The following is a 25,417-nucleotide window of genomic DNA, read 5'->3' on the forward strand; positions in this document are numbered from 1 at the left end:
AATATAGTGAGGAATTTCTGAAGTTGTGAAAAGCCCTATAAAAATGTAACCTGTTTTATCTTCATATACTGAAAAACTTTCATAATTCCCTGTCACATTTTTCCCATTACATGTTTTAATAGTATCCTGGTGCAATAAAAATCAGTGTTCATTTTGAACACAGGAGATCTACAAGTTTATAATATATTTGGAATTTCTAAGAAGGAGAAATAAGCAGCATCCAAAATGTGTTTAAATTACTTTCCCTGTCTCTGTAAACTTCCTCTATCTCCATAACCCACCACCTCTAAACACTATAGAACACTCACATCATGGATTCTCTTTCTCCACCACACACAATCCTTTCCTCTCTCATGGGCTGAAATTAATAAACTCTCACTGGGGCCTATGGTTTATGGTGACACAGTGGTTAGCACAATTGCAGCCTTGAGTGACTGTGTTGAGTTTGCACTTTCTCCCAGTGTCTATGTGGGTTTCGCCTGGTGCTCTGGTTTCCTCCCACAGTCCAATGATGTGCAGGCGAGGTGGATTGGCCCTGATAAATTGCCCCCTTAGTGTCCAAAGATGTGCAGGTTAGATGGGGTTACGGGGATAGGGCAGGGGAGTGAACGTAGGTAAGCTACTCTTTCAGAGCGCTGGTGCAGATATGATGGGCCAAATGGCCTCCTTCTGCACTGTACAAATTCTAAACCTTCTGCATTTCCTCCTTTGAGATTTGTTAAAGCCTGATTTTGACCAAATTTTTAATTACCTTTCCGAGCGTCATCTTTGGCTTTGCATCCATTTTTTTAAATCAGATTTTTTTGTTTTCTATGTTAAAGATGTTTTCTAAATGCAAGTTGAGTGGAGAATTAATCTAGGAGAATGGAAGATTATGTATATTAAACCAGAATTGTAAAACATACACAAAATTAGTAAATCTCAAAAAAGAAAATGATTTATGTATGGTTTAACAAAACCATTCTCATCAGTGTAAAATTAGTAAAAAGGTAAATGGAATTTAGGACATTTGATTGTCAGAACAAGTGATGGATCACAATGGCATTTTTGATCACTTGATTTTTAAATGCCATGATACATTAGATAGAGCTTAGAGAAGGGTGAAAAGGATGTTTCTGAAATTTAACATTTTAAATTGTAAGGAGACATTAATTGGAGTTAGTCTATGGGCAGCACGGTAGCATAGTGATTTGTGCTGTTGCTTCACAGTGCCAGAGACCCGGGTTTGATTCCGAGCCTGGGTCACTGTCTGCAAAATCTTGCATGTTCTCCCCGTGTCTGCGTGGGTTTCCTCCGGGTGCTCCTGTTTCCTCCCACAAGTCCCGAAAGACATGCTTATTAGGTGAATTGGACATTGTTAATTCTCCCTCAGTGTACCCAAACAGGTGCGGAGTGTGGCGACTAGGGGATTTTCACAGTAACTTCATTGCAGTGTTAATGTAAGCCTACTTGTGACACTAATAAAGATGATTATTATTTTTGATTGAGGGAAAGATTGGAGGGGAAAAGGACATGATCTAGATTTTTAACATTGTGATATTGATGTATTTTTGATTTGGTATTTTCACTTCAGCCAAAAACATAAAAATAGAAGATTTAAAAAAAAATAAATTTAGAGTACCCAATTATTTTTATCCAATTAAGGGGCAATTTAACGTGGCCAATCCACCGAATCTGCATATCTTTGGGTTGTGGAGGTGAGACCCACGCAGACACCGGGAGAATGTGCAAACTCCACACACACTAACCCAAGGCCAGGATCGAACCTTGGTCCTCAGTGCCGTAGAAAGCAGTGCTAACCACTGCGCCGCTTAGCCGCCATAAAAATAGAAGATATACACTTGAGTGCTGAATACACCAAGAATAACAGTTTGTACTGTCAAGTATTTCAAGATTTCTGTTGTCTGCATTTGGACCAGCATGAGCTGCCTGTGCACAGTCTGAACTAAGCTTGGCTGAGACTCTGCAGTCAGTGTGAAAAATGATAGAAGCCCTAGAACCATTGTGCTGTACAATATGTTAATACAGCATCGCACTTTGTCATCATCTCAATCTGCCATCAGATGTTTTTCAGTTCAGTTTTGTCCCTTCAGTCTTGATTTCTGAAAGCAAACAACTCGCCCTACAGTATAGATCTACCAATACCAGGAGCTTATATCACCCCAGTCGGCATTTTAATAGAGTTCAGATGAAAGTTCTGAACCCAATTTTCTTGCTGGTGAACCTGCTTTGTATTACCAGCATTTCTGATTTTAGTTACATTTCTAACTACTGCAGCCACCTTTCCTTTTTAATCTCAAATACTTTTTCTCGACCAATATGACATCATGCATATTCATCACTTCTGTTGTAGTCAATTTTGAACTTCTTGATCTGCAGTACAAAAAAACTTTTCAGTTACAGAAGTGACTGCCTCACCATTGATGTATCAATCAAGAAAACTGTGCCATGTCCTTCATTTCCTTACCTGGGCCATCTTTTTTGCAATTCATCTGAACCAGCACATGCAAAAGGTTTGCTGGAAGTGGAGTAATTCGTCCATCAATAAGGGTCTGTCATTCCATTACGTGCAAGTTATGTAACTACACATGTCCAAAATGAAATTCCACTTGCTATACTAGCTTTAAGCAAACTCATGGAGAGTGGACTGCACTTTCTAATTCAATATTTGATTAAACACTTGGCATGTAAAGTATACAAGGCTTTTCTTTTCAGAGAAATGTTGGAGGAGGTATGATGGTAGCTAAGATAGGGATGACTCCAAAACTGTCTACTATTCCGCCTAATATATCAAAGTATTATTGTTGTATTCCCTCTTCTTCCCTGTTAATCTGTCTCAGCTCATCTTGTCCATGAAACCCATCTCCCACTGCCTCAATTTCCCCCCAAATGAACCCTTGACCACCTAACTTGCTGCTCACCATGTTAGCTGATATTGTTCATGGTCTTTTTCTGCTCTGGTAATTCTTCTCCTCAAAAGACCTGCCCTTGATCACTCTGTCCTTGCAAACTACATCATCTCCAACTTAACTTCTCCAAAGGCCTTGAATATGTTTTTGCCAGGCTTCTAATCCTACCACAACCCTGAACAGGACCTTATCAAGCTCATAAATGATATCCTCTGCAATTGGTGCATGATCCTTCTCAACCTGCCTGTTGCCTTTAATACAGTTGGTCGCACCATCTTCCTTCAATGGCTCCTCTATTATGCAGTTGAGTGGGACTATACAATGGACATGTGCATTTGGGAATATACAATGAACTAAAGGACCCTTGAGTGCTTGTCCATAGATTCCTGAAGACAGCAGGCTTGATAGATAAGGTGGTTAAGTAGGTTTATGTGGTGCTTGCCTTTATTAGCTGAGGCATAGAATATAAGAGCAGGAGGTTATGATGGAGCTGTTAGGCCACAGCTGAAATACAGTGTGCAGTCCTGGTCACCACACTATAGGGAGGATGTGATTGCACCAGACAGGGTGCAGAGGAAATTCACCAGGTGTTGCCTGGGCTGGAGCGTTTTTTTTTAATTTAGAGTATCCAATTTCCAATTAAGGGGCAATTTAGTGGGCCAATCTACCTAACCTGCACATCTTTGGGTTGTGTGGGTGAAACCCACACAGACATGGGAAGAATGTGCAAATTCCACACAGACGGTGACCCGGGGCTGGGATCGAACCTGGATCCTCAGTGCCGTACGCAGCAGTGCTAACCATTGCACCACCATGCCGCCCTTGCTGGACCATTTAAGCTATGAAGAGAGTCTGGTTAGGCTGGGTTGTTTTTCCTTGGAGCAGAACAGACTAAGGGGGGGGGGACCTGATTGAGATGTACAAAATTATGAGGGACATAGATAGGAAGGACTTAATGAAATGGTCAATAACCAGGGGCATCGATTTAAGGTAAGGGGCAGGAGGGGATGTAAGACAAAAACTTTGTCAACCCAAGGGTGGTTGGAATCAAGACCTCTGCCTGAAAGGCAGACGCCCTCACAACATTTAATAATCTTTATTGTCACAAGTAGGCTTACATTAACACTGCAATGAAGTTACTGTGAAAAGCCCCCAGTCGTCACATTCCAGTGCCTGTTTGGCTACACAGAGGGAGAATTCAGAATGTCCAATTCACCTAATAGCACGTCTTTCGGGACTTGGAGGAAACCCACGCAGACACGGGGAGAAGGTGCACACTCCACACAGACAGTGACCCAAGCCGGGAATCGAACCGGAGACCCTGGAGATGTGAAGCAACAGTGCTATCCACTATGCTATCGTGCCGCCCATGAAGAAGTATTTAGATGAGCATTTGAAATGCCATAGTATATATGCAAGACTATGGGCCAAGTGCTGGAAATGGGATTAGAGTAGATGGCTGGTGCAAACATTAAGGACCTCTTTCCGTGATGCAAAACTCTGCACTAAGCTGGTTCTATTCTTACCCAAGTTTAGACCATAGCCAGAGAATCTCCAATCACAATTTCCCAATCCCTCACTATTATCTCTTGATTGCCCATGGATTAAACATTAACCCCTTCAGTTTCTCATATACACGTTGCCCCTCAGTGGTATCATTTGGAACATGATGTCAGATTCTGTATGTACATTGATGTCACCCAACTTTACCTCCCCAACTCCCCCCTTTCTCAAACCCTTCAATGTGTCTCCATTGTCAGACTGCCTAACATCCAACAACAAGATGTGCAGACATTTCTTCAGATTAAACATGGGGAACATCACTGCCTTTAGGCCCTGTCTTAAAATTCCATTCCCCAGACACAAATATCATCCCTCTTGTTCACCACTGTCTGAATCTTATCACAACTATCGTGTCATATTTGGCACTGAGTAGGACTTCTGATCTCAAATCCTCTCCATCACTAGGAGCACCAAGATCCACTGGCTCCCACCCCAATATAATATTGCCTATTTCCAATCCTGCCTTAACCTAATTGTTGCTCAAACCCTCATCTGAGTTTTCCATAGTTCTCCCTGCTGGGCGCCCATCTTCCACCCTTTGTAAACTTCAGCTCATCCAGGAACTGCTGCTTGTATCAATATTCACGCCATGTCCTGGTCACCCAACACTCTGTCCACACTAGCTCCCAGGCCAGCAACAACTACAATTTGAAATTCTCATCCTGTGTTTAAATCACGCCATGGTCTTACTCCCCTCGTCTTTCTAACCTCCAGTCCTACAATGCTCTTACCCTAAAGCAAATTGTATGCAATGTATGATGACACTTGGTTGAAACCCCTGTCTGAAGAGGGCTAATGTCCACATTTTCTTTTCAATTTTATGTAAACTGCCATTTTTCTTAGTTACTTGAACCTAAACATTGCCAGTAGCATCTTTCATGTGTTGCTTCTGGATAGTATAAAATTCTTCCAGCGCCATGCACGATTACCCCAATCCTCCCAGATTACCACTGATAACAGATGGAAATATAAATCCTGGCCTAACGGATAAAATTATGGCCAACATCCATCTATATCAGCTATATTTTATTTTACTGATGGATTAACTTCTGTAATAAATTCGCTTAAATGAATTCTTACGCGATACACTTATAATTTAGGCATTACAAAATCACCATGTTCACAGATATATTACGACGTTATAAATAAATTACAAAATATAATAAAATCTTCAATATCTGCACAAGTAAACTCGTCCAATGCTGCATTCCATTATCCCCTTCCTAAACTATGGGTCTTGTGAAACAAATCGCCGTTGGCGCTGCGAAATTACAAAATTGCCACATGTGAACTGGATATACCGCTTTTAATGCGAGGCTTCAATTTAACTTTAAACCCCGACAACAGCAGATCAGAGTGATCGCGGCCGGGGATTTGCCTGGGATAAATCCCACTTGTTGCTCTGTGACACCAGGATGACTCGGACTAGCTTTGCCGTGACAGCACAGAAAACAAACTTCCGCTGTTCAAACAAACTTCCTCGTGTAATCGCAACTCTCGGTGGGCGAAATTCAATTTCAGCTTTCCTAATTGTGCTTTCAAAAAAAACCATTGTGGTCCTGTCCCTCTGAACCCCCCCCCCCCCCCCCCCCGCGCAGTGAAATCTGGCAACAGCCAGAAAATGAATCTCCATCTCATACATTGTAAAATAAAAGTAACAGGACTGGAAAGACAATGTGATGGTGTGTATTATTAGGATGCAGTTGGACATTAGCTGCTGCAGACAGGTTGACTCCGCTCTGGTCAGACACATTCCGGAATATTTCGGTAATGTTCCCGGTGTCCTGGTATAGTTTGGGGGACAGTAATTTGGAGATAAGATTACTGAACCTATCCTCGGTGGTGGAGCGGGTCCATTCTGTTGGGGATGGGGTGGAAACTGTCTCGTTCTGTTCCACCGGATCCAGGCAAGCACCACCGGCAGATTGGAAGAGGACTTCGCCCAGGTCCATACCGGCCACTGAAGAGGGGGAGGCACACGGGATGTCTCGAACCAGCTCGTAGTTGTCCATCCATTCCTTCAACCACTCCATCTTACAGTCACACTCCCAAGGGTTCCTGAAAACATACAGTCTGCCGATGAAGTAGACGGGCTGGAACACGGCAAGCGGCAGGGAAGTCAGGTTATTGCTATTCAGGTGCAGGGAGATCAGGCTGGTGAGGTTTTCAAAAGCCCCTTCGTCGATGTGACTGATGGTGTTTCTGTCGAGGTAGAGAACTTCCAGCTCGCCCAGATCACTAAACCAAGTACTGGACACATTCACCAAAGTGTTACCGCCCAGGTTCAACATCTTCAGGAGTCTGAGCCCTTTGAAAGCAAACTGGGGAAGCTTGTTCAGGAGGTTATCATTGAGATAGAGATATTCCAATTCCACGCAGTCTTTAAACCCTTTGTCGTGGATGACCCCAATCCTGTTGTCTTGAAGATTTAAATATTTTAGATTGCCCAGTCCTTGCAAAGAGTTATATGCCACTGCCTCGATCCTATTGCGCTCCAAGTACAACCGGGTTAAACTCTCTGTTCCCCTCACGGCTCCAGGTATTCGCCTGAAGTGGTTCTGCCACAGTGCTAACTCCTGCAGAGCAGTGACTGCGATAAAGATCCGGTCTGGGATATTGAGCAGGTTACAGTTGGACAAATCGAGTTTCAGTAGGCGCTTGAGGCCAGTGAAAGTCCTGGTGTGCAGGTACTTAATGTACTCGTTGTGTGCCAGTTTGAGTTCAGTAAGGTGGGGCAGTCCTTTAAACGCGCCCGGGGTGATGAAGGAGATATTGTTGTGGTTTAAGGATAAAGAGCGGAGGGCTGGAAGAGTACCGAAGGCCTTCTCGGACAGAAACCTGATGTTGTTCTTGTCCAGGTTGATAGCGGACGCCCCACAGGGAAAGTCTCTGAGGACCCGGGGCAGTGAGGCTCGATCACAGAAAACAGCACAGCTCCGCTCCCGAGTGCAGGTACACACAGAAGGACAGGAGCGAGAACAAGCCCAGGCAGAGACACGCAGAGCCGCCAGGAAAACCACTGAGAAACAGATCAAACAATCAGTCACACACAAACCCAGATGAAAAACAGAAGATGACAAAAAAGAGGGTTTTTTTAAGAAAAAGGAAAATATAAAGACTCAGAAGGGATAAAAATACAAACAGACCAGATCAGGAGGAAACGCGGATATATTATGGTAATAAATAAAAGCATTACTAAATACAGCGCAATTATTCAATTTCATTTTATTTCCCGTGGTAAATTCACATAGAATGACATTATCCCGTACAGGCCTCCCCCAACAGGCGCTGGAATGTGGCGACTAGGGGCTTTTCACAGTAACTTCACTGAAGCCTACTTGTGGCAATAAACGATTATTATTATTATCCATGGCATTTACAACACAGGAAACAGGCCATTCAGCCCAACTGCTCTCTGTTGGTATTCATGCTCCGCAGGAGTCTCCTCTCACCATCCATTTATCTAACCTTCTCATTAAGTCCTTCTATTTCATTCATCAGAGTGTATAGAACCTTGGTAAGGCCGCACTTGGAATATTGCACACAATTCTGTTCGCCACACGACCAGAATGATGTAAAGGCTTTGGCGAGGGTGCAGAGGAGGTTTACCTGATGTTGCCTGATATGGAGGGTGTTAGCTATGTGGAGAGGCTGAATAGACTCGGACTGTTTTCTTTAGAATGACAGGGATTGTGCGGCGACCTGATAGCGGTCTACAAGATTATGAAGGGCATGGATAGAGTGGATGGGCAGGCACTCTTTCCCATGGTGGAGGGATCAGTCACCAGGGGGCATAGATTTAAGGTCCGTGGGGCAGAATTTAGAGATGTGCAAGGCAGTTTTTTTTATGCAGAGGGTGGTGAGTGCCTGGAATGCGCTGCCAGGGAGGATGTGGAAGCAGATACATTAACGGGGTTCAAAAAGCATCCTGACAAACACATGGATTGGATGGGTATAGAGGGATACGGCACAGGGAAGTGCTGTGGATTTGGGCCATGGGTGGTACCATGGCCAGTACAGGCTAGAGGGCTGAAGGGCCTGTTCCTGTGCTGTATTGTTCTTTGTTCCACATAGGATCAGGAACCGGGACTGGATACTCTTTTTCCGTTCGCCTCTTTGACATGTTGCCGCTGAGGCCAACTGCTTAACCTGCCGACTGGTTTCCAAGAAGCCTGAGGAGCAGGTCGGGCCAGCGGGAATCTCAATCATGCAAACTCAGAGGTGAAGACCGAGGAGGTGCAGGGAGAAGCTTCCATATTCTCCAAAGCAGGCGGCACCTTTGGTTCATGTTACAAATAAACCCAGCAAATTATGCTAAAAGACCCCTGGGCATATCAAAACCACAAATGGCGGGGGCGGGGGGGGGGGGGGTGTTATATATATATATTCGAGAAAGAAACGATCAGGAAGAACGAAAAAAAAGAAACTAAGTGGGGGGAAATAGATGTGTTACCAAGGAGCAGTAAACATGCTAAAGATGGGGAAAGTGCACGAAATATAATGAAATGTGCAGCCAGCGGGGTTAATCAAATAAATGACTCCGATAAGAGCCAGAAACCCAACATTTACATCTCATATTCGTCCCTGGTTGCTCAGCTGACTGCAAACAAGTCACAGAAAGGTTAAGAAAAGGATTTCATAGTTAATCAAACTGAATGGTGGAGAATGATAAGAATTACCGTTTAAAATGATCAGCTGCATCCCTGTCCTTTTTCATCTGGAGCATCTCAGTTGGAGATGTGCCGAGTTGACCTTCACCGTATCATATCTAAAAAAATAGAAACGAAATGAAATAACCAGGCCGTTCAATAATGCCCTTTGCTGAGCAACCTACGATTAGTGAAATCCAGATTTACAGCATGTTAACACGCACATTTGAAATATCAATAATGAGAACATGAACAAATCCTTTTGTGAATTGACACTATTTTAGTTTATTGATTAAAACACTAAACATGATGCTTACCTTCAGCACATTCTGTTGTTTCCCGCGTGAAAAAATCAATAGCAGTGATTCCTGTCTCGATTGAATTCCCAGTGTGAAAAAAATCGGAAAGCTACCAGCAATTTTTCTGAAAGCCATCGCTTAATGCATCGACAAATCTGTAGTGCGAGAAGGGATTATCCACGATCGAGCTAAATGTCTCCTACGAATCAAATTGATCAAATCTTGCTAAAAAAAAAAAAACCTCTTGGAAATCACAGATTTGTCCTTGCCTCTATCAATCGTTCCAGCCCAGTCTCCACATGGGGTCAAAATAAGTCCTGGTGAGAGAAAGGATGATCAAAATGTCCATTACCCAATTTTGGACATAATAACTTATTTGTTTAACTTTACCAGTATATTTTAAATACATTTTTGTAGAACCTAAGAAGAAACATGCCAAAGCACTTCACCTGCAATGAATTATTGGGCATAACAATAAGTGTTGTTCAGTACGTTAATGCAGCAAAACCCCATCAGTATCAAGGTGATGGGGATGAAATCCCAGGTTTCTATCAAAAGATGAGCTCGGTGGGCTTGAATGCCCTCCCGCCTCCATCCTTACTTTTGCAATGCCTTTATTGCTGCAAGTGTCAACTTGGCGCCGTTGGTGGCACTGATGCATCTGAGTTAGAAGGTTTACTCCTCGCTCCGGGATTTGAGCAGAGCATTCAGATTCGTGGCCCAGCCGAATACAGAGAAACTGCTGCAAAATGTGAGATGGCGTTGACAGAAAAAAACAAATTAAACTGAACCCTCATAATCGTTGTCAGGCGCGCATAAAAGATCTCATGACATTATTCAAAGAGCATAGAATTCCACTAATATCCTCTTCTGTCAACCAAAGCTACTAAATGCAGATTAACCGCTCATTCATTTCATTTGCTGTTGTGTGACGTTGCCGTCTGCAAAGTGCTGCGATCATTAAAATACACTTCAAAAGTGATTTAATTATGAAGCACTTTGAGAACTGTTCACGACGTAATAAGCGGCCTTTTAAGCGAACATTTTATTTAGCTCAATTCTGAATAATAAATTGCTTGACGTTGCAGTCCTTATTGGATGAAACACCAAATTGCAAACTGGATTCAGCAATTGTATGCAAGCTAAATTGAAAGCAGACAGTGTCCATTAATGCCAAGAAACCTGGATATATCAATGCATCCCTCCTGAAAGTGCCATGCAATCAAAATGTAAAATAACTGATAAAGTACTGGGCGGCACAGCGGCGCAGTGGTTAGCACTGCTGCCGCGGGGCGCGGAGGGTCACTGTCCCTGTGGAGTTTGCACATTCTCCCCGTGCCTGCGTGGGTCTCACCCCCAACAACCCAAAGATGTGCGGGTAGGTGGGTTGACCACGCTAAATTGCCCCTTAGTTGGAAAAAAATAATTGGGTATTCTAAATTTATTTTTAAAGTAACAGATAAAGTACGTATGTAAATACAATAAAGGTTGATTTTCATTATCAAAGAGGTTGTTTGAAAGTAATTAAGACTTGGCATGTCATTGAAAAATCACGCACACTTAAATAGACAAGCCTTGACTTTTCTGCCATGTAGTGAACATCTGGTGGGTCCCAACTGGAACTTCAAGCCCTTCTGGTATTTGAATGTCATGTTTCCCTGCAAGGTACCAGTGTGAAGTGATCATTGCCTTACCATTATTCTTAAAGAAATGTTTAATGTGTCAACCTTGAATTTGTTATCAATTGATATCTGATTGAGAGTTTCCTGGAGAGTGATTTTAAAAAACAGGAATAATTCTTAGACCTTTTTTGGGCTTCATTCTCAGATTGTAGCAGTGTAGGAATGTTAGAATCTACTATCTGGCATGTGGTACAAGATACTTGGAAAATCACAATATTAGGCAGAGTGAATATGGTTTTATAAAGGGGAAATCATGTTTGACAAATCCACTAAGGATACTTTTTTATTCATTCATGGGATATGGACATCATGGGCAAAGAGTGGTAATTGTTGATCTTTCATAATTGCACTTGAGAACGTAAAGGTGGTGAGCTCTTCAACCACTGCAATTATATAGTTTTAATATTTCCCCATTCTCTGTTAAGTACAGAGTTCCAGGATCTTGACCCAATGCCAATGAAAGAATAATATGTTTCCAAGTCAGGATGGTATGTAACTTAGAGGGGTACTTGCAGGAGGTGGTGTTCTCAAGGGCTGGCTGCCCTTGTTTTTCTGGATGATAGAGGCCATGGTTTGCAAGGTAATGTTGAAAAAACCTAGTGCATCCTGGTGCAATGCATTTTACAAGGAGCACACACTGCCGCTATGGTTCCTTAGTGGTGGAGAGAGTGAATGTTTAAGGTGATGGATGGGGTGCCAATCAAATGGGCTGTTTTGTCATGAATGGCTTGAACTTTGAGTGTGTTTGGAGCTGTACTCATCCAGGTTCGTATTCCAGCTTATTCTGGTTTGTGCCTTGTAGATATTGGAAAGGCTTCAGAGAATCAGGAAGTGAGTTACTTGCCATAGAATACCCACCCTCTGACCTGCTTGTGTAGCTAAAGTATTTATAACACTTGTCCAGTTTCTGGTCAATGGTGACCCCTAAGATGTTGATGGGGGTTTAAGATAATAACCAGCAGGATAGATCAGAGGAATCAGTGGGTATAGCATCAATGGATTGTGAGAAGGCATTTAAATAAGATGTCACACATAAGGGCTCATGGGCCTGGGTGTAATATGTTAAAATGGATTCACAGTTGATTAATTTATAAAGAGAGCAGGAATTAATGGATCATTTTGCAGATGGCAAAATGTAACTGGAGGAGTGCCAAAAAGGTCAATGCTTGGGGTCAACTATTTGCAATCTATATCAAAGATTCGATGAAGGGATGAATACCCAAATTTGCTCATGATAGAAATTTAGCAGGTGTTTCTGTGGTGTAGTGGTTATCACATTCGCCTAACACATGAAAGGTCCCCAGTTTGAAACCGGGCAGAAACATTGTCAAAAACTCCTTACTCATGATACAAAGTTAGGCGTGAGTGTAAGCTGAGGGGCTGCAAAGAAGCCACGCAGGGATATACACTTCAAATAAAGGCAATTACATGGGAATGAAGACAGTTGGCTAAAATGGAATGGAAAAATAAGTTAAAAGCAGCATCATGGCTGGCTCTCATCTGTGCCAATCACTTATTTGAACCGGCAAGGCTGGATGCCACATTTAGTGCTTGGAAGAAGAGAGGATTGGAGAAGGTGGGAGGTCTATTTTTGGTGGGGTGGTCTGCTAGCTTGAGGGAGTCAAAAGAGAAATCAGGCTTTTAGACACAGACAGATTTAGGTATGATAGAATCATAGAATTTACAGTGCAGAAGGAAGCCATTCAGCCCATCGAGTCTGCACCAGCCCTTGGAAAGAGCACCCTACTCAAGCCCCACATCTCCACCCTATCCCCTTAACCCAGTAACCCCACCTAACCTTTCTGGACACGAAGGGCAATTTATCATGGCCAATTCACCTAACCTGCACATCTTTGGACTGTGGGAGAAAACCGGAGCACCTGGAGAAAACTCACGCAGACACTGGGAGAACGTGCAGACTCCACACAGACAGTGACCCAAGCCGAGAATCGAACCTGGGACCCTGGAGCTGTGAAGCAACTGTGCTAACCACTATGCTACCATGCTGCCTGTATCTGTAGGTGCAGAGCTGGGTTAAGCAGTTTTCTCCGGCCTTTCCAATTGTTCAGCCGTCCAACTCGTTGGAACAGATTTTGTCCTGCGCAGGATCTTAGGAACACAAGAATTAGGAGCAGAAGTAGGCAATTCAGCCCTTCGAGCCTGCTCTATCATCCAATCAGATCATGGCTGATCTCTTCCTGGTCTCAAATCTACCTCCCTACCTGTTCCCATATCCCTTTAACCTGCTTTTTTAAAATCAGAAATATATTTATCTCCTTCTCGAAACCTTTAATGACTCAGATTCCACTGCACTATGGGTCAGTGAGTTCCACAAACTCTCTGTGCAAAGTAGTTCCTCCTCATCTCAGTTTTAAATCTACCGCCTCTCAACCTATAATCTGTGACCTCTTGTGCTTGATTTCCCCACAAGGGGAACATTTGGTCTACGTTTACTTTATCAATCCTTTTTAGTCTTTTATGTAACTCGATCAGATCCCCTTTCATTCTTCTAACCTCCAGCGAATATAAGCCCAAACTGTTTAATCTCTCCTCATACGTCAACCCTTTAATCCCCGGAATCAATCTGGTGAACCTGCTCTGAACTGCCTCCAAAGCCACCACATCCTTCCTCAAATAAGGGGACCAAAACTGGACACAATACTCCAGATGTGGTCTCACCAACACCCTATACAATTGCAACAACACTTCTCTACTTAGGGGCAGCATGGTGGCACAGTGGGTTAGCAATGCTGCCTCATGGCACCGAGGTCCCAGGTTCGATCCTGGCTCTGGGTCACTGTCCGTGTGGAGTTTGCACATTCTCCTCGTGTTTCCGTGGGTTTCACCCCCACAACCCACAAATGTGCAGGCTAGGTGGATTGGCCATGCTAAATTGCCCCTTAGTTGGAAAAAATGAATTGGGTACTGTAAATTTTTTCTTTTTTTCAACACTTCTCTATTTTTATACTCCAGTCCTATTGCAATAAATGCTAACATTCCATTTGGCTTTTTATTACATGTTGTGCCTGCATACCGAATTTCTGTGATTCATGGATTCATGAACAAAGACACCCAGATCCGTCTGCCCAGACGCATTTTGAACCTGCTTTCCATTTAGATAATAACTTGCCTGTCTATTTGTTTAGGCCAAAGTGGACAACCTCACACTTATCTACATTAAACTCCAACTGCCAAATTTTGGCCCAATGTCCTGGCCTATCCAAATCCATCTGTAAAATCTTTATCGCCTCTTCACTGCCTGCTTTCCCACCTATTTTAGTATCATCGGCAAATTTTGCTATGTTACACTCTGTCTCTGCTTGTGAATAGATTGTAAACAGTTGAGGTCTGAGGATTGACCACTGCGGCACCCCGCTAGTTACAGTTCACCAATCAGAGAAGGACCCATTTATCTCAACCCTCTGCTCGGTGGAGGATAGTATGTCTGGGATGTACCAGCTTATAGCAGGAGAGGAGTTGGATTCGGTTGAGGGGAATGAGGCAAAATGGATGAAGGAAAGGGGTGTGGTGTGAGGCGTTGAGGAGGGTGAATGCGACATTGTCTTGCGCGAGCTGAACCTCATTCAGTTAAAGATAGTTTTTCGAGTTCATCTCATTAAAGCGAGGCTGAGCAACATTTTTTGAAGGAATGGAAAATAGGTTCGTGCATTGTTCAAGGGGGCCTGCACATCACACGCACAAGTTCTGGCCTTGCCCCAAACTGGGGGAGTTTTGGTGGGTGATGTACCGTCAATTACCACGAGACGAGAATGGTGAAACAATCGAGGCTTTATTGCACAAGATGTTGTGCCTCCCGCAGCTGGAACCAGAATGGAAGCAGCGCAGGAGAGCATACACTTTTATACGCCGCCTGCTGGGCGGAGCCAGCAGGTTGGGATTTACTGTTGTACCTGAAATATACGGGCAGTGCCGTAATACATACAATATATCACTAGTGGTGTTTACCACATTCACCCCCTGTTAAACAAAAGTCCGGCGGGGGTGACGAAAACATTACAAATTAAGTCTGTCGGGGGGCTTTGACCCTCCGCCGCGATCGCCTCAGTCCTGGTGGTGATGTGGGTGGCGACATAGTCACCTGCGAATCCAAGGGCGTGTTGTCCTCGTCTTCGTCACTCCTGAGTGGATCCAGTGGGAGGACGGATCCCGCTGGGATGGGGGCTGCGGTGAGATTTGCTGGAGGGAGGGTGAGTGGCGCAGGGGTGAATGAGGCAACCGGGGTGGGGGGGGAGCGGTGTGTGTAGCCACCTGGGTTGGCCACTTCCCGACTTAAAATGGAGAACCATAAAGACTGAAGGGAAATTCAGCCAACACAGGCAAGTGCAGAAATCATGTGTATTGAAACTTGCAAAAACCAGACAGCACTGAAACCAGCAGCCATCTGCATAGTAATGAGCGATTCCAAGGCACAATTGCAACACTTAAGGTGAATAAAGCCAAGCCAGACTCCTCGGCGCCAGCAGGAGCCAAGACAAAGGAAGGCCAACGGACATTTAGGGACCACCCAGCGATCAGGGAACAACTCCAGTATTGGAGAAATCGATCCAAGTGATCGGAACGCAGTCCAATCACTTGGAACCAGGTACGGGGTCCGCCCCAAAGGGCGGGAAGCCCCTGGGGACTATAAAGTAAAGCCCCCAAGTTCAAATCGTCCTTCTTGGCAGGGTCACTCAACAACGCGAATCAACCCCTGAGAGTGAACTGCCCAAGCGGCCATGCCAACCAAGTAAGTCTCAAGTCAACGCTCGCTACGAGATAGGCGCTCCTAGCTACCAGTCCATACCAGCTTTTGAATCCTGCAGACTCAGGACCTGAACGAAAGGCCATTTGTTCCCCTGACCTGGTGGGCCAGTCCGAAGCTAAGTATAGTCCTTTTAGTGATAGGAATAGTCTAGAAAGTAGAGTTTATGCATGAGTAGTGATTTACTGTGTATAATAAATGTGTTTTGATTTGAATCTTACTAATTGGTGTGTTGAGTGATCATTACTTGATCATGAACCTCATGGCGGTACTGTAAAGATACCTGGCGACTCTAGAGCAAAGGTTAAACAAACAGAGCAAATTACGAATTAAGAGCCAACCAAAAGTTAGCAACATATTACTGGCGACTCCGCCAGGACCCAACTTAGAAGTGGCTTAACCATTCCGGAGAACCCAAAATTTGAATTAGAAATCCAATTGGGAACAGAAAAACCACAAGTGTTCAAGCAGTTCTGATCAATCCTCATAATTCGGAAGTGTGCTAATGCATGCGTAACTAACAGGGCTATCAGGTAAAACTGATAGATTTTTGTTGCGAAAAACTGTCGGGAGTTTGTATTCCGGAAAATAGCAAAAGCCGTACCCGTAATTACAGCACCGCCTTAGTACCCCTCGTTCCAAATTTTAAGAGAAGTATTTAGAGAGGAAAGATGGCAATGCAGGCAATGCAACGCCTCATGAACCCTGAAGAATTCGTGGTCGCAGCGACCAGCAGCAGAGTAGGTCAGTGTCCCGTTTGGGAAGAGGAGATCCGGAAATATCTCAAAGGGAAGGGATGGCCCCTTTGGAGTGAGTTCTGTGATAATGAGGAAACAGGACCCGGGAGTATAGGACATACTTGGTGGGAGAACCTGTCAGAAATTCATAAGAAAAGCTTGGGAAAAGCTTGCACGCCGATGGCAATCGTGTCCTGTTTGGCACAATTGCGAGGCACAGAGGAGGTCGTTCGGACGCTCCGTAAAAAGATAGAAGGAGTACATCGAATGAGCAAGATCGATGTAAGTGAGGTTGAGAAAGAGAACATAGACTTCCAGGTGCGGCGATGCGGGGCTAAGCCGCACGATTCGGCAGCTCCCGCTACCACGGACTTTCGGGCTCGCTAGAGGAGCCCCAACGGAACTTTTTTTGACAAAAACCCGTGGGGAAGGGAAGAGAGAGGTCCCCCTCCAACGCAAATGAAACAGGCCCAAAGTGCAACGGCCAGAAAAGTGGCACTGGAGCAACAGGAGAAACAGGGTAAAAAAAACAAAATGGCGGCGGCCAGGGACAAAGGGGAGCTGCAGGAGTTCATCAAGTGCTGCTTCGAAGAGCAGCGGGAGGAGATGCGCAAGGAGATGCTGACACCTATGCTTTCGGCAATTGAAGGACTCGGGATCACCCAGAAGGCCCACAAGGTTAAGATCCAGGAGGTAGAGAAAAGAGTCACTCAGAACGAGGACGAGCTCTTGGGCCTGGCGGTGAGAGTGGAGCAGCACGAGCCCCTCCAATCTGGCTGATAACGTGCAACGTGAGGGGGCTGAATGTGCCGGTGAAGAGGGCTCGAGTGTTCGCGCACTTAAAGGGACTGAAGGCGGACGTGGTCATGCTCCAAGAGACTCACCTGAAGGTGGCGGACCAGGTCAGGTTAAGAAAGGGATGGGTAGGACAGGTATTCCACTCGGGACTGGACGCGAAGAATCGAGGGGTGGCAATATTAGTGGGAAAGCGGGTGTCATTTGAGGGCAAGACTATTGAGGTGGACAATGGATGGCGATATGTAATGGTGAGCGGTAGGCTGCAAGGGACGTGGGTGGTGTTGGTAAACGTATACGCCCCGAACTGGGATGATGCAGGATTCATGAAGCGCATGTTGGGGCGCATTCCGGGCCTAGAGAAAGGAGGCCTCATAATGGGAGGGGACTTCAATACAGTGTTGGATCCAGCACTGGACCGCTCCAAATCAAGAACTAGAAAGAGGCCGGCGGAAGCCAAGGTATTTAGGGGGTTTATGGATCAGATGGGGGGAGTGGACCCATGGCGGTTTGCAAGGCCGCAGGCCAGGGAATTTTCTTTCTTTTCCCATGTACACAAAGCCTACTCCCGGATAGATTTTTTTGTTCTGGGTAGGGCGCTCATCCCGAGGGTGGAGGCGACGGAGTATTCGGCCATAGCCGTTTCGGACCATGCCCCACACTGGGTGAAACTGGAGCTGGGAGAGGAGAGGGACCGACGCCCGTTGTGGCGGCTGGATGTGGGACTGCTGGCGGACGAGGTGGTGTGTGGGAAGGTGAGGGGGTGTATCGAAAGGTACTTGGAGGCCAACGACAACGGGGAGGTGCGGGTGGGGGTGGTATGGGAGGCGTTGAAGGTGGTGGTCAGGGGAGAGCTAATCTCCATTAGGGCTCATAGGGAGAAGACAGAGGGCAGGGAAAGGGAGAGGTTAGTGGGGGAGATTTTGAGAGTGGACAGGAGATACGCAGAGGCCCCGGAGGAAAGATTACTTGGGGAAAGACGACGGCTCCACATGGAGTTTGACCTGTTGACCACAGGGAAGGCGGAGACACAGTGGAGGAAAGCACAGGGGGCGACCTACGAGTATGGGGAAAAGGCTAGTTGGATGCTGGCACACCAGCTCCGTAAAAGGATGGCAGCGAGGGAAATAGGGGGAGTCAAAGATGGAAGGGGAGCCACGGTTCGGAGTGCGACGAAAATAAACGAGGTATTTAAGGCCTTCTATGAAGAGCTGTACAGATCCCAGCCCCCAGCGGGGGAAGAGGGTATGAGACGATTCCTAGACCAACTGAGATTCCCGAGGGTGGAGGAGCAAGTGGTGGCTGGTTTGGGGGCACCAATTGTGTTGGAGGAGCTGAGCAAGGGTTTGGGGAGCATGCAGGCGGGGAAGGCCCCGGGACCGGATGGGTTCCCGGTGGAGTTCTACAGGAAGTACGTAGACCTGTTGGCCCCGCTACTAGTGAGGACCTTTAATGAGGCAAGAGAGGAGGGGACCCTACCTCCGACAATGTCGGAAGCGACAATTTCGTCGATCCGAAAGCGGGACAAGGACCCACTGCAATGTGGATCGTACAGGCCGATCTCGCTCCTTAATGTGAATGCAAAGTTGCTGGCAAAAGAGCTGGCCACGAGGATCGAGGACTGTGTCCCGGGGGTGATTCACGAGGACCAGACAGGATTTGTAAAGGGTAGGCAGCTAAACACCAATGTGCGGCGGCTCTTAAACGTGATAATGATGCCATCGGTGGAGGGAGAGGCGGAGATAGTGGCTGCTATGGACGCGGAGAAGGCCTTTGACCGAGTCGAGTGGGAGTCCCTCTGGGAGGTGCTGCGTAGGTTTGGGTTCGGGGGAGGGTTTATCAGTTGGGTTAAGCTCCTTTACCGAGCCCCGGTGGCGAGTTTAGTGACGAACCGGCGGAGTTCGGAGTACTTTCGACTGTACCGAGAGACGAGGCAGAGGTGCCCCCTGTCCCCCCTGTTGTTCGCATTGGCGATCGAACCATTGGTCATGTCATTGAGGGAGTCTAATAAATGGAGGGGGGTGGTCCGAGGGGGAGAAGAACATCGGGTGTCGCTATATGCGGATGACCTGTTGCTGTACGTGGCGGATCCAATGGAGGGGATGGTGGAGGTCATGCAAACTCTGAGGGAGTTTTGGGAGTTTTCAGGCTATAAGCGCAATGTAGGGAAGAGTGAGCTCTTTGTATTACAGGCAGGGGACCAAGAAAGAGGGATAGGGGACCTACCGCTGAGGAGGGCGGAGGGGTGCTTTCGGTATCTAGGGATCCAGGTAGCCAGGAGTTGGGGGGCCTTACATAAACAGAATCTGAATAGGTTGGTGGAGCAAATGGAGGAGGATTTTAAAAGATGGGACATGTTACCGCTCTCGCTGGCGGGTAGAGTGCAGTCGGTCAAAATGGTGGTCCTTCCGAGGTTTTTGTTTGTGTTTCAGTGCCTTCCCATCGTGATCACCAAGGCCTTTTTTAAGGGAGTAGGTAGGAGTATTATGGGGTTTGTGTGGGCGAATAAGACCCCGAGGGTAAGGAGAGGGTTCCTGGAACGCAGTAGGAACGCGCTGCCAAACCTGGGGAGCTACTACTGGGCAGCAAATGTGTCGATAATCCGCAAGTGGATTATGGAGGGAGAGGGGGGACTTCCGGGTGCGGCTATGCAGAGCTAGGTCACATATTCGGTAGCTCCCGCTTGGAACGGACTTTTGGGCTCTTTTACAGGGCCCCCACAGCATTTGTTTGACATTTCCCGGTGTGGCAAGAGGACTGCAACACTCACCTGACGGTGTCCCCCAGGATGTTGTGTCTTTTGGCTGCCAGACCCGGCAGAAGCAGTGGAAGATTTGGCTGCAACAGGATAAACAGGGCCCCTTCCAGCATGCAAGGGGGGGAAGGGCAAGCTTAAAGCTGCAAACTGACCTGAGGACCTTTGTCAAAAGTGAATTCTAACAGCAGAGGGAACAACTGTGAAAAGATCTCACCAGGGCCACTGAAGAAGCGGGGACGAGGCTTCCGGTGGCGGCCATGGAGGAGTAGGTCACGCATTCGGCAGCTCCCGCCTGGAACGGACACTTAGACCTTTTTCAGGAGTTTCCACGGACATTTTGGGGCAGATTGGTGAAGCGAACACTGCCAAAAGTATTCCCTCTCGAGACTTTTGGGCTCTTTTCAGGGCCCCCAAGGGCACTTTTTCGACGTTTCCCGGTGTGGGAAGGAGTTAATAATAGTTCCCCGTCTATTATTTAACTAGGAGCGGGGTGACAAAAAAGGTGGTGGTGGACCAGAAGAAGGGAGGGAAGAAGGACAAAATGGCGGCGGGCGGAGACCAGGCAGCGTGGAGGCAGTGGGCGGAGGAGCAACAGGAGGGTATCCAGCGCTGCCTCAGAGAGATTAAAACGGACCTGCTAGAGCCGATGAAGGCTTCTATTGATAAGCTGCTGGAGACACAGACGGCCCAGGAGATGGCGATCCGAGAGGCTCAACAAAAGATCTCTGACAATGAGGACGAGATCTCAGCCCTGGCGGTAAAGGTGGAGGCGCACGAGGCGCTCCACAAGAAATGGCAGGAGCGGTTCGAGGAGATGGAGAATCGGTCGAGGCGGAAGAATCTGCGGATTCTGGGCCTCCCGGAGGGGCTGGAGGGGCCGGACGTGGGGGCCTATGTGGTCACCATGTTAAACTCACTGATGGGAGCGGGGTCCTTCCAGGGGCCCCTGGAGCTGGAAGGGGCCCATAGAGTGTTGGCGAGGAGGCCCAAGGCTAATGAGCCTCCGCGGGCGGTGCTGGTGCGGTTCCATCGGTTCGTCAATCGGGAGTGTGTGCTCAGGTGGGCCAAGAAGGAGAGGAGCAGCAGGTGGGAGAACACAGAGGTTCAGATATAGCAGGACTGGAGTGCGGAGGTGGCGAAGAGGAGGTCCGGGTACAATCGAGCGAAGGCGGTGCTGCACAGGAAGGGGGTGAAGTTTGGCATGTTGCAGCCGGTGCGACTGTGGGTTACCTACAAGGACCGGCACCATTATTTTGAGTCTCCGGAGGAGGCGTGGGCCTTTGTTCAGGCCGAGAAGCTGGACACAGACTGAGGGTCGGGGTGGGCGATTGGGGACTGCGGTGGATATGTTTTGCCTATTTTTGGTTCGGGGGGGGGGGGGCCTTTGCATTGTTTTGGGTTTCTTTTTCTCTGTGTTTTTCTCTTTCGGGTTGGGGAGGGTGGATGGGGCGGGTTGGGCACTGTTTTGGTTGGTGGCGGGGCCTGGTAGGTGGAGAGCGTGGGTTTTTTTTCCCGCGCCGAAGACTGGGGGGAATGGGGAGTTGCTGCTGCTAAGATCAAGGAGGAGCTGGAGCGAGTGGGGTGGGTCAAGACGGGGGTATGCCGCTGTGGGGAACGGGCCGGATGTGGGGTGCGGGCGCGTGGCTGGCCGAGGAGGGGTCATGGCTAGTCGGCGGGGGAGGGGGGCGGGTAGCCCACCGATCCGGCTGATAACCTGGAATGTAAGGGGACTGAATGGGCCGGTTAAGCGGGCCCCCGTGTTCGCGCACCTGAAGGGGCTCAAGGCGGATGTGGTTATGCTTCAGGAGACACACCTGAAGGTGGCAGACCAGGTAAGACTGAGGAAAGGGTGGGTAGGTCAGATGTTTCACTCGGGGCTAGATGCCAAAAATCGAGGGGTGGCGATCTTGGTGGGAAAGAAGGTGTCATTTGAGGCGTCGAGCATTGTGGCAGATAATGGCGGTAGGTACATATGGTAAGTGGTAAGTTGCAGGGAGAGAGGGTGGTACTGGTCAATGTGTATGCTCCAAACTGGGACGATTCGGGTTTTATGCGGCGTATGTTGGGTCGGATCCCAGACTTGGAAGTGGGGGGCCTGATAATGGGGGGAGACTTTAACACGGTGTTGGATCCTGCACTGGATCGCTCCAGGTCTAGGACGGGTAGGAAGCCGGCGGCGGCTAGAGTGTTGAGGGGATTTATGGACCAAATGGGAGGGGTGGACCCTTGGAGATTTGCAAGGCCGTGGGCTAGGGAATTTTCATTCTTCTCACAAGTCCATAAGGCTTATTCTCGAATTGACTTTTTCATTTTGAGTAGGGCGCTGATAGCGAGAGTAGAGGATACCGAGTATTCGGCAATAGCCATTTCGGACCACGCCCCGCATTGGGTGGACTTGGAGATGGGGGAGGAGAGGGACCAGCGCCCACTGTGGCGCTTGGAGGTGGGGCTGTTGGCGGACGAGGAGGTGAGCGAGCGGGTCCGAGGAAGTATAGAGAGGTACTTGGAGACCAACGACAACGGGGAGGTCCGAGTGGGGATGGTATGGGAGGCACTGAAGGCGGTGGTGAGGGGAGAGCTGATCTCCATCAGGGCCCACAAGGAGCGGAGGGAGCGGGTGGAGAGGGAGAGGGGGGAGATGGTGAGGGTAGACAGGAGGTATGCGGAAGAACCTGAGGAAGGATTGTTGAGGAAGAGGCGCAGCCTCCAGGCCGAATTCGACCTGGTGACCACCAGGAAGGCGGAGGTGCAGTGGAGGAAGGCCCAGGGGGCGGTCTACGAGTATGGGGAAAAGGCAAGCCGGATGCTGGCGCATCAGCTTCGGAAGCGGGATGCAGCTAGGGAGATCGGGGGAGTTAAGGACAGGGGAGGGAGCGTGGTGCGGAGTGGGGTTGGCATCAATGGGGTCTTCAGGGACTTGTACGAGGAATTGTACCGATCCGAGCCCCCACGGGAGGAGGGAGGGATGGGCCGTTTCCTGGACCAATTGAGGTTTCCAAAGGTGGAAGAGGGACTGGTGGCGGGACTGGGGGAGCTGATCAAAGGGATAGGAAGCATGCAGGCGGGGAAGGCACCGGGGCCGGACGGTTTCCCAGTCGAGTTCTATAAAAAATATATGGACCTGTTGGGCCCGCTGTTAGTTAGGACCTTTAATGAGGCAAGGGAGGGGGGGCTTTACCCCCGACGATGTCCCTGGCACTGATCTCCTTGATCCTGAAGCGGGACAAGGATCCCCTGCAATGTGGGTCTTACAGACCGATTTCCTTGCTAAATGTAGATGCCAAGGTGCTGGCGAAGGTCTTAGCCACGAGGATTGAGGATTGTGTGCCGCAGATCATCCATGAAGACCAGATGGGGTTTGTGAAGGGGAGACAGTTGAACGCGAATGTGCGGAGGCTTTTGAACGTTATCATGATGCCGGTGAGGGAGGGGGAGGTGGAGATAGTGGTGGCGATGGACGCTGAGAAAGCCTTCGATAGGGTAGAGTGGGGGTACCTGTGGGAGGTGCTGAAGAGGTTCGGGTTTGGGGAGGGGTTTGTCAGGTGGGTTAGGCAGTTGTACGAGGTCCCGATGGCGAGTGTGGCCACAAATAGGAGGAGGTCCGAGTACTTTCGGTTGCACCGAGGGACGAGACAGGGGTGTCCCCTGTCCCCCCTGCTGTTCGCACTGGCGATTGAACCCCTGGCTATGGCACTGAGGGAGTCAAGGAACTGGAGGGGGTTGGTGCGGGGTGGGGAGGAGCATAGGGTGTCACTTTATGCAGACGACCTGCTGCTGTATGGGGCGGACCCGGTGGGAGGAATGCCAGAGGTAATGAGGATGCTTAGGGAATTCGGGGACTTTTCGGGGTACAAGCTCAATATGGGGAAGAGCGAGCTGTTCGTAGTTCAGCTAGGGGACCAGGAGAGGGGGATTGGCGAGCTCCCTCTAAAAAGGACGGAGAGGAGTTTCAGATATTTGGGGGTCCAGGTGGCCAGGAGCTGGGGGGCCCTGCATAGGCTTAACTTTACAAGGCTGGTGGAGCAAATGGAGGAGGAGTTCAAGAGGTGGGACGCGTTGCCAATGTCCCTGGTGGATAGGGTGCAGTCAATCAAAATGACGGTGCTCCCAAGGTTTTTGTTCCTGTTCCAGTGCCTCCCCGTGTTTATCCCGAAGGCTTTTTTCAGGCGGGTTAACAGGAGTATAATGAGGTTTGTGTGGGCGCGAGGGACTCCGAGGGTGAGAAGGGTGTTCCAGGAGTGGAGTAGAGATAGGGGTGGGGCTGGCGCTGCCCAGCCTCTGTGGGTACTACTGGGCCGCCAATGCGACAATGGTGCGCAAGTGGGTGATGGAGGGGGAGGGGGCTGCATGGAAGAGGCTGGAGACGGCGTCCTGTGTGGGTACAAGTCTGGGGGCGCTGGCAACGGCACCGCTGCCACTCCCTCCAAGGAGGTATACCACAAGCCCGGTGGTGGTGGCGGCCCTCAAAATATGGGGGCAGTGGAGGCGGCATAGGGGGGAAGTTAGGGCCTCGGCGTGGATCCCATTACAGGGGAACCACCGGTTCGCCCCAGGAAGAACAGGTGGAGGGTTTTCAGGGTGGCACAGGGCAGGCATACGAAAGTTGGGGGACCTGTTTGTGGACGGGAAGTTCGCGAGCTTGGGTGAGCTGGAGGAGAAGTACGGGCTCACCCCGGGGAACACCTTCAGGTACTTACAGGTAAGGGCGTTTGCCAGACGGCAGGTGGTGGAATTCCCACGGCTACTGCCACACACAGTGCAGGACAGGGTGCTCTCGGGGGGGTGGGTGGGAGTGGGGAAGATCTCGGAAACTTACCAGGTGATGCAGGAGGAGGAGCAGGCCTCGGTGGTGGAGTTGAAAGGTAAGTGGGAGGAGGAGTTGGGAGAGGAGATCGAAGAGGGGACGTGGGCAGATGCCCTAGGGAGGGTGAACTCTTCCTCTTCATGCGCGAGGCTCAGCCTCATACAGTTTAAGGTGCTGCACAGGGCACACATGACCGGGACAAGGATGAGCAGGTTCTTTGGGGGTGAGGACAGGTGTGTTAGGTGCTCATGGAGCCCAGCAAATCACACCCATATGTTCTGGGCATGCCCAGCGCTGGAGGAATTTTGGAAGGGCGTAGCGAGGATGGTGTTGAGGGTGGTAGGATCCAGGGTCAAACCGGGCTGGGGGCTCGCAATATTTGGGGTGGCAGAGGAGCCGGGAGTGCAGGAGGCGAAAGAGGCCGGAATTCTGGCCTTTGCGTCCCCGGTAGCCCGGCGG

At 48.4% G+C, this 25,417-nt stretch overlaps 1 protein-coding gene across 1 annotated transcript in view; it reads right to left on the bottom strand.

Moving 5' to 3' along the window:
- Positions 1-6,106: 6,106 nt before the first annotated feature.
- nyx (nyctalopin) overlaps positions 6,107-25,417 on the bottom strand; it is a 41,474-nt gene continuing 22,163 nt past the window's right edge. The window contains exon 3 of the mRNA XM_072515521.1: positions 6,107-7,491. Coding sequence (XP_072371622.1) covers positions 6,107-7,491 — 1,385 coding nt within the window. The remainder of the gene's footprint in view (positions 7,492-25,417) is intronic.

The sequence above is a fragment of the Scyliorhinus torazame genome, chromosome 8, assembly GCF_047496885.1.
Source record: "Scyliorhinus torazame isolate Kashiwa2021f chromosome 8, sScyTor2.1, whole genome shotgun sequence".
In the NCBI taxonomy this organism is placed as follows: domain Eukaryota; kingdom Metazoa; phylum Chordata; class Chondrichthyes; order Carcharhiniformes; family Scyliorhinidae; genus Scyliorhinus; species Scyliorhinus torazame.